Source organism: Mya arenaria, chromosome 5, assembly GCF_026914265.1.
Source record: "Mya arenaria isolate MELC-2E11 chromosome 5, ASM2691426v1".
NCBI classification, from domain to species: domain Eukaryota; kingdom Metazoa; phylum Mollusca; class Bivalvia; order Myida; family Myidae; genus Mya; species Mya arenaria.
The window spans coordinates 59386744-59397205 of NC_069126.1; the positions used below are offsets into that span (position 1 = coordinate 59386744).

The 10462-nt window shown below is 32.6% G+C and overlaps 1 protein-coding gene across 2 annotated transcripts in view; it reads right to left on the reverse strand.

The window, feature by feature from the left end:
• Positions 1 to 3549: 3549 nt before the first annotated feature.
• Positions 3550 to 10462, reverse strand: part of LOC128235114 (uncharacterized) — a 14349-nt gene continuing 7436 nt past the window's right edge. Inside the window, exons 4-11 of one of the 2 annotated variants that reach the window (XM_052949851.1) lie at positions 9858 to 10061; positions 7628 to 7684; positions 7211 to 7330; positions 6381 to 6405; positions 6152 to 6216; positions 5248 to 5272; positions 4989 to 5114; positions 3550 to 4384 (exon numbers count right to left, since the gene is read on the reverse strand). In XM_052949851.1, the coding sequence (XP_052805811.1) occupies positions 4997 to 5114; positions 5248 to 5272; positions 6152 to 6216; positions 6381 to 6405; positions 7211 to 7330; positions 7628 to 7684; positions 9858 to 10061 (614 nt within the window). In that variant the 3' untranslated portion in view covers positions 3550 to 4384; positions 4989 to 4996. Of the gene's footprint in view, positions 4389 to 4988; positions 5115 to 5247; positions 5273 to 6151; positions 6217 to 6380; positions 6406 to 7210; positions 7331 to 7627; positions 7685 to 9857; positions 10062 to 10462 lie in introns of both variants that reach the window. The other variant, XM_052949850.1, reaches the window with a different exon arrangement.

Genomic DNA, 10462 nt, shown 5'->3' on the forward strand with positions numbered 1-10462 from the left:
CTACCGTTTTATTACGATGAAAAGAAAATAGTGCTACACTAACGAGCATAAGCAGACTGAGAATTGTTTGACGAATATGAATATGCACCTATAACCACGACTAACTCGAATATTAACTTTATATAAATATCAGATGCCATGGAGAGTGATAGCAGAAAGTGTTAAGCCGAGAACGTGAATGTCATCCGAGGTTGACATTAACATTTCAAGGGTAACCATTATATGCTATCACCCTCCATGACATCAGATATTTATTTTATCCTACCATAACTACAATTGTCTGCAATTATACATGGAGTAAACAATATCCTTATTATCACCTAAGAAGTTATTAAAATATCGTGTTTTTTATTACTTCATATGATTAACTGTTTCCGGTTTATTGAAATTTCTATTTTTATTTTGTTTGCGTCTTCTTACACGAATTTTCAATTTAACAAATTTACTGGTACATTTATAAAGAAATTTAACACATACATACTGAGTTCACAATTACGTTGGGGGACAAGTGAATAAGTATTTGGTCCAAAAGTTTATTTTCTGCAAAAATTTCGACTCGATTTATTTGAAATTCCAAGTGTCTATATTATAGACCCTCGCGAGGGTAATATTAAAACAATCACACGGATGAAAAGCGTTAAGTCAGGTTAACAGTACGTATTATACCCTATATTAAATCACCTATACTAAAGCGGTCAATATTTTTGAATATTGGCCGGTAATGTTGACTGGCAAAATAAAATTACATGCGCTGGAAAGATGCGCGTTCGTTTTCCAATTTTTTAAATGGCCGACTGAATAATTAGGGCAAATGCCCGGACAATCAATATAATTGCACACTATAACCGTTCAAATTATAAACTACGGAATGAAAAAAAAAGTATATATAATGAATATATATATATATATATATATATATATATATATATATATATATATATATATATATATATATATATATATATATATATATATATATATATATATATATATATATATATATATATATATATATATTTCAATACTTGTAATGGGAAATCACTGAGTAAGAGATTGGGTTACAGATAACTTTAAATCCGTATCACAGAAGCGCTCATCGTGCTGCATTTACGTCAAAAGATCAAAGCTGTTTAATCTGTCATCTGAGACTAGCGGCAGTGAAAAATATAAACTCTTAACCTTTTGCTCCTCTTACGGAGGCCGATTTAAATACATTTGTTGAGTCTTAAGATTTCAAAAGTACAACAAAGACCGTACAAAGAAGTGTAACTTTTAAGGAGTTTTCTTGTTGAAAATTGTGAATTTCAAAGTAGTTTTGGACAAAAAGCTTCGTTTGTTTTTTGCATCTTTAAGAACGAGTGGTGGTAAAGACATGTAGTCTTCATCTTTGAACTCGATCAGGAATTAATATTATTCAATTTTTTTGATAACTATTTCTGCTGCTATGTATTTTTTGAAAATTTAAAAGGATTATTGTTATTTAAAATTTGTTGATTTTCATTTTTTCTATTTTTGGAAATTAAAAATAATTATTGTTATTCTAAATTTGTTCTAAGAAAAATGTTGACCTCGGCACTGCCTCGATCATCATTATAATTCTCAAGTTGACCATTTTCAATTGTGCCATCACAGAAATGTGATATTTATATACAATAAATAATTGACTAATGTCGTGTATATGCGAATTTAACATATGCAGATCGCGTGAGGTATAATAATATTATTTATACCACTTATCTCTGTAGACTCTTATCTGTTAAAATGTTTTAAATGAAAATACATTTGTTTGCACCGGATATCTATTAATACACAGAATGCACCTGTTATTTACAATTGGCTCACGTGGTTTCGTCCAAAATCACTTTATTTCATGCATATCGGTAAAAGACTGAAAAATATTGGTGAATTATAACTTGATCAACCACTCTAGCTCGAGTGAAATGATAACATTTGATCATTCCCCTCTGTACAGACAACTCGGGAATATTTTTTTCATCTTTAACAAGGTTGACTTACCTTGAATTTGAAAAAAAAAATCATGTTTGTAACAAGTTCATGTTTGTTGTCGTCTGCAGTGCAGTAATATACACATTGACCAAATCGTATAGATTTGTCAAAATCAAATTATGCAAAAGTTTTAATAAAACAAATATCTTTTTGATTGATTATAACCATTAAAAAAGAAAAAAAACTTACCAATTTATGAATGAACTATTTCATAAAACATACTGTTATAATTTACCCGCTTGGTAGGTATCGGTTGAATATTTATTTGGCCACATGTACTAGTAATAGAGTTAATAAATCATTTCTTCCTACAAACTCTAACCGCGTGTATGTATGCACAAAAATTTTGAATTTGACCAATTTCCAGTTTACTTCATCAGTTCAACAATTCATTTTTCTTTTTTTTCAAAACTATGCTCATGAAATGCTTATCTAAAAAGCTGTACGATAAAGGAGTCCATTCTTATGAAATAGCTCAGACCATCGGCCATAAAAACCTAAACAATAAAGCAGATTGAAATATGAAACTTATTCGCTGTCTCAACAACTAATCATCACTCGGCTGCACTGAGCATGAACTCGCCCCGAGAAAATACCGTAAGATCCAGAGTCTGAGAGAGACAGTAAATAAGATATACACTACGAAAAACACTAGACACTGTCTTCCGTTGGTTTTACCAATTCACACTTTTATAAGTCCACCTTTGTTCATCTTAATCTGTTGAAATTGTTTATGAATGTACAAAAAAGGCACATGATCAAGTTTCATTTAATTGTATTTCTACGTGATACATTTTTTATTTCCGAAATGCTTTTGTCTAAATACTTATTTTGTGCCTCAAAAATGTTAAAAATGATAGGTTGATGGAAGAAGGGTTTTATCTAAAAATAATTTCAATTCGTAAAATTAAATACGATCTTACACTAAATTCAACAATTATCCTCTATTACACATATTTTGTAGATTTTCAGCTTTCACCTATTTAACAAATATTTGTCATTTGCCCAGAGTCAAAAACTACAAATATATCCTAACGGAAAATGGCTTGTCCTAAATAACACAATACATGCAATATGAAGTGAATGGTGATGTGTCTAGGTACATTTGTTTATTGTTGGCTATAAAAGTGTGTTCCGTTTTGAAAGATTAGCATTCAAATTATAGAATAACATCGTATATGTTTAAAGGTCTAGTTTAAGTAGTTTTGGCATGATAATTCCCTGCTGTGCATTTCTTGTTTCTTCCACTGGTGTCACGACAGGATTCCAATTCCCTGTGTTCCTTTTCTTGACTCAAGATCATACACAGTTGACACTTTTAGAGTAGATAATCTGATTGCGTAACGTAATCATTAATAAATACTCATACCTAATGCATTCTTTAGTTTGAGCAATGGGAAACAAATGATTAACAAAAAGAGTTTTAAGAGTTTTTTAAAGTTATTGAACTGATATATATCAATCCACTTTAAATACATTGTCACCATTGTTATTTCCAAATTTTGATGCATAATGGTTTAATCATATTCATTGGCTGTTTTATATAACATAATTAAGTATTACTCTTATTCTAATTCTAAAGCATGGTAAAAATAATTGTATTATCATTTAAATAAGTAAAAAAATGTTTTTGTTCATTTCTATAATAAAACCTCCAAAATTGCACAGCAGACGACAATAAAGATGAAGATCATTACACAGTTGTGTACTATCCACGGATTTGGTTGGCGGCACTAGAAGGCTTAAACTAGGCGTTCACGGTAATACAGTTAAAACTAATATACATGTTTGTTTTCGAATCAAGCAGATAAAAGCTAATTTATCCTTTTTGAAATATAAGCATTTAATTAATGTACACGTTCGACACAAAGCTTCGTAGAAAAGAGATGCCAAAAACACACTGCACCAGAAATACTCGTAAAGGGCAAGCATCTTGTAAGACTCTATTAACCTACACTCTTTTATTGGACTTTTCAAAACCTATACATTTTAATGGATAACCGTTTATTGCATGCAATTATAGTTAATACAATGGAACAAATCAATGCACGGATTCATACAATATTGCAAAAATCATTCAATAATTTAAGTGATATAATGAATGTTAAGAAGTGTAAGAGAATGACTACAAATACTAGAGTAGTAATTATCTTGCATTTCATCGGGAAATTACTGAATACATTCTGTATAACCACAAAAACCTTCTCAGAACACATTTGCAATTAATCTAAGGAATTGTGTCGACCAGTTTATATCTGGTATTACTTTTCAACGTTTGATTTAAACATGTGATTGTCTCCCGTGTGGTGAAGAACATTAACAAGAAACTGATGCAGCTTTTTATAGTCTTCATTTGCGAATGGTTTCGTAATTCGGACTATCTGAAACAGAACAATGTATTTTTTTGATTTTTTTTTATCATAGATTACGTTTTGAAAACATGATAGATGTGCTCAACACATTATATTCTTACTTCCAATCGTAATAAAAGGGTAAGATATATTTGAAGGATTTTTATATCAGACTTTTTTTTCTCTGACGACCCGTTACATGTCAAAATCGGTAAAGACCGCCGAGACGTAATATATGCAATCAGAAAAACGCTCATTTATTTTTATCGACTTTATTTCTAACAATATTTATGCAAAAAGCTACAGAATAAAAACGTAATTTTATTTAGCTTTTGCACACCATTTCAAAATATCTTCGCACCGGAAACAACGTCAAGATCAATTGCATTATTGTTTAAGTGGCTTGCCTTCATATTAACATAACTTAATAGTTGAATTATTTCTAAAGCAAACATAATACTTCTTTCTAAACATGTTAGTAGTAAACTTGACTAAACAGCGGCGTGTGACCCGCAACACTACGCAACGGTGCTGATACTGTATCGGAAAACCTCATACGCGTATTATGGATATTTAGAACGGCTTATATTTAAACTATATACTACAATTCGCATCGGTTTACAAACTTACAAATATCATCATTGCCATCCATTTCCTAACTCTGTGTATGTTTTTGATTCTCTCAGGCTTAACTCTTCGTATAGTGATGGTTCCATTGTCTGAACGGTGAAACTCGATTCACCTGTGCGGCTACAACTGAAGTAAAAGGGATGTAAAATTGGCCAAGAATAAAACAATGGCACTAGCCCTGTAGAAAAATTATGAATGAAAGCCTACGGTTAAAGTATTTGTAAATTAACATACCTCAGAGTAAGTCAGTATTACTTACTTTTCTTGACGTTCAGAGGTTTCGTCTGAAATAAATAAAACTGTCTGTAAAATAGTTGGATGAAATATATGTTACAAATGCAACAACAATACAACTACAACAACAACAGCAACAGCGGCCGCAACAACAACATATACTATGATCTTAGTAAGTTGCTTATTGCTACATGTGCCAGTTTTGGGGTTTTCCGAGTAAAATATCACTTCAACTTGAAAAAAGGTTAACTCGCTTCGGATTGGTTTGAAATGTTTCCTCCATCTATAGTTGTGTTTAACAATACACACGTTCTGAATTGCTCAGAGTCGCCTGCCCTTTCTTACAGGTAAATATTTTCACACCATTTTGAAATTATCTATCAATAAGGGTAGTTTTACTTTATTTACTTTTTATTTTATGCTTTTGACGAAAGGTCGATGGGATTGGTTTGAGAGAAAGGTTGGTTGTTTTGTACAAAACTCTAATTCAGGTAAAATGGTGAAATTATTCTTTAAAATAGAATCCTAGAAAATGTACGTTCGGTTTCGATTGAGACTGTTCAACTTAATACATATCACACCATATTAATAACTACCAAGTGATGTATCATATTCCTCAACATCAATAAAAGTACACTCTTGCATTGTCGCCTAAACAAAAATTCGGGATCAGGACCTTAGAAGTACTCAATATTACATTTAACCTATCATGTTTTTACAATCTGGCCAAAAAAGAAGACGTAACAAAAATAAAATATTAGCAAAGTACAACAGAACTGCAATAAAAATTTTTTACCTAAAATAAGTTAATTAAACATGCACTGAGGTTCCATAATAGCATGGTTAGTACAAACACTTGCGTTTACTGCGATTCAGTTTAAATGCCCAACTAACTCTTTACAACAATTTGTTTTAATTTTCGGCGTTACCTATTTCTGTGTATATTTCCGTGTCTCTTGCGGACGGGACGATGTCAACTGGTGTATCCGGGTTACTTTAAAGTAAATAGTATCTTAAAGGTTGATTCATGAATTATATCTTAAATAATCTGGTGTTTTCAAATATTGTTCTTCATTTATAAAAGTATATGTATTATCTAAATTAATAAAACATTAATAAACGTTCCAATCCAGGTAAATTAACATTTGTACTACTCACCGACTGGTTTCCTCATACTTCTCATCTGAAATAGAGTATCCTAACGAAATATGTACGAGCAATAGTAGCAGGTTAAGAATATTATTATGCCCCCGAAGGTGGGCATATTAAAATCGCACCGTCCGTCCGTCCGTCAATCCGGATCTGTAACTTTCCATTGTATGGACAGATTTTAAAATAACTTGCCACATGAGTTCCACGTACCAAGACGACGTGTCGCGTGCAAGACTCGTGTCCCTACCTCAAAGGTCAAGGTCACACTTAGTGTTTATTCACAATGGAGTGCTGCATATAAGGACATAGAGTATAGGTTGTCGTGTCCGGGCTGTAACGTTCTCTTGTATGGACAGATTTTAAAATAACTTGCCACATGTGTTTCACATACCAAGACGACGTGTCGTGTGCAAGACCCATGTCCCTACCTCTAAGGTGAAAGATACACTAAGTGTTTATTCACAAGGGAATTCTGAATATAAGGACATAACAGTGTAGGTTGTCAAGTATGGGTGCTATTTGTTTATGTTCAGAGGCAATTTAAAATAACTTGCCATATGTATTTGACACGTAAAGGCAAGACAACTTTTCATGTACTCACCTTGTTCATAGGTCAATGTCACATTCGGGGGCATTCGTCACATACTGTGACAGCTCTTGTTTAAACAAGTTTTCTGATAGTGTAGTGATCAATCGAGATGACTGAGTGCATAGTGTTTATAAAACCTTTTTAATTCATATCACTTTTCAAATATATTATATTCTTAAATGTTATTTGTCTTAGAAATGTGCATTGTCTTTTTCCTAAATAAAACCTGCAAACAATGGACATGTACCAGCTTTATGACAGTAGCCATTGGAGATCTTTCTCTTCAGGAGAATCCCGGCGGCTCCGAGAATAACCAAAGCACAAACACCTCCAATTCCCGATATAACTGTTGTATTAACAGGAAACTCTGAAATAATTGGTGGTAGAACTTTACGTTTTGTTCAATTTGCTTTCCATGAGCAATTTCATCACCAAAAGTATGTATTAACAGAACTGATACATGTGGTGATTTGTTTTAAACGGTCAACAATTTGTATTTGCACACATGATAATCATCTATCGAATACAATTGTAAGCTTAAAGTATAGAAGAATGCAACGTTTATAAGAGTCTGTTTTTATGCTAAGAATGGTTGTTTCTTAATACTGTGCAATCATGAATCAATCAATGGGTGTTTGGACGAAGGATATATGCATACAATCACCCTTAACTGCCGTTTTATTTGAGTCAACGCTGTTTACATCGTTTCCTTCGTCTGAATCTTAAAATAGTGAAAAAATACATATTATTAGTTACAAACCTATCTATAATCGATAGTTAGATGTATCATTGACACTACATTAAAATGAGGTAAAAAAAGTATAAGGCCATACGCCTAGGCTGAAAACAGCATTAAGACTGATGAATGTCAAGCTCTGCTTCGTCGTAATTATTCGACAGTTAATTACCTGTTCTGTTTATAAGCCATGGAACAGAAAACGAGAGCGCACCTACTGTTTACACGAAGACTCCGTAAAGCTTTTGACAAATTAAACACGTTAAACTATCCAATCATTAAAGCAAAACAGGTATACCTGGTCATTTTTAGGGGTTCTTAAAGCTATATACAACACTCTAAATTCAAGTATTTAGACACCAGGTGATGCAACTAATTTGTTTCCATGTAATATCAGTACAAGACAGGAAATAGCTCGACAACCATTTTCGTATACATACTTGAGATATCTGCCCTTTTACGGGAGAATTGTGATTCTGGGATCTTCAAACTTAAGTAAAAATATCAGATTCTATATGCCTTATGTTTGCAGATGAAGCTGCTTACTATTATTCAAATACAGAAATTGAGGTTAACCTTGATAATGCTGAAATTATTGTTTTTAGAAATTGCGATCCATACTAAATTATAAGAAATGGTACTTTCATGGTACAAATGTTAAAACATCAACTGTTTATACAAAAACATGGGTCTACTGTTTAGTCCTAAAATGTCATGAACAGCAAGTCAAGATAAATTGGCAGCTCAAGCTTAAATATTTTTTGATATCAAACGTTAGCAAATCATTTATGGTTATTTTTCAAAAAGGAAATTGTTCAAAATGTTTGATCCTACTATTAATCCTAAACTATGCTACGGCCCTAAACTTTGAGCTATGTCTTTGTCCTAAGATTAATTATATACAGCAAGAATTTTGCAGGAAGCATATACGAGTACTTATACATGTATGGTTCTTAGAAAAATTGAAGATTTCCGTAGGGTTTATATTTTTTGTCTAAATATATTAACTATTTTTGCAAATTACTGCAAGTTTCTAACAATAGGGACCATGTGCAAAGTTACTTTCTGTTTAAGTCTTTATGTGAAGTTGGGCGTACTTGCTGGACTACTAATATTAAGAATATGCCTTTAAAGCATTGCTCTGGTTACATCGGGATTACTCAAGAAGTTTGCGACATTAATATCTTTCTTAGTATCTTTAAAGAGAAAATAATTGATGTTTCGACAAAAATTGTCACGAATCTATGAACAGTCCGAGTCAGTGTCTTCATTATAAAAAAAAACTTTGTTAATTGTAGCACGTCAATATCATAAGAGATACCTTTCGCAAATTAATTAGCATTTAGCCAATTTCGATGTTCAAATCATGAAAGATTAATTGAAACTGGCAGGCATTATCAAATCCCAAGAGGAGAACGTGCTTTTGGATTATCTCTTAATTATATAAATGTGTCTGTTTTAGACTTTAAATAACATTCTTTATGTGTCGTTAATATAACGATATACAAACGTAATACTTATATATTTGGTATTCTAATGGTACGGAATAAGAAGAGTTGTACATCGTATTAAACACAAATCAATCTGAATATCTATGCAAATAGCTTACTTTTAAATATAAATATTTATACTTAAGGAGAAGTTACCATGTTTTATAAATAAACTATGGTTGCATCGATTAATTGCCGTGTCACAACTCATGTTTCTTTCACGTTGGATGTTATGTATTTTAGGCTGTAGGCCTGTAACTTCTAAATCAATTGTTGACCTTTTATAACCAAACTGTATGCAATGACTCTACATTTCCAGTTTACGCTAAACGCACGTTTTGATGAATACTCTTAGTTTTATATATTATAAATGTTGTTTGTTGTTAGTGGAGTTTTGAATTGTTGCTCCGGGTTTCCGGTTAGAAGATATCTGTGTTGTAACTGTTCAATATTGTTGGCCTTGGGCTTGGCCCTGTGCCATTGAACGGAGTTTATGTTTAAGTTTACGACTATTTGACTAGTTTTTCATATCAATATTGGACACTAGATCAGTGTGATTAGCATAAACCTGCAATCAAGACGTTGGTTTTAAAAGGCAATTGTTTATTCTTTAACAGGATAGAAATGTCTCACCTATGCGATAGCATATTGAACTATTATATAATCACCTGAAGGATAGGCCATCACTTCTACCTCACATAGATGGAAAAACTCCGTTATCCCTTTCAGCTGCAATTGCACAAAACGTCCTACCAATGGTGGGTCAACGGTGAATGTATGAGTAGTGGTCAACCCGCCATCTAGGTATCCAGCCTGACTCATGGAGTCCAAACTTTTACCAATTGTAAGTTTAATGTTCCTTGCCCGTCCAGCTACAAATGTTAATTCGAATACGTAAAATCTAGTTCCAGGAACCGCAACGAAATTTTGTATTAAAAAGCAGCCCGTGTACCTTCCATGGCCGTGAGTGTATAATAGGTTTATCCTGACCCGAGCGTAGGGTGTTTTCTGGAAACGAGATTAAACGAGTTTCCGCAAAACACCCTGCACGAGGGTTGGGATGAACCTGTCTTACACGAGCGAATATGGTAGATGATTTTTCTCCCGCCTCAGCTGAACAAAATTTAGTAAAAACGTATTTTTCGCCGGAACTCTTATGTGCGTAGTGGAAATAAATGCGTATGGATATGTAATAATTCGTGGTTGTCATGGATATGTGCGCAGTGATTCAGATTATGTTTCTTTTCAAATCGGTCTTTAAATAGTTCTGAGT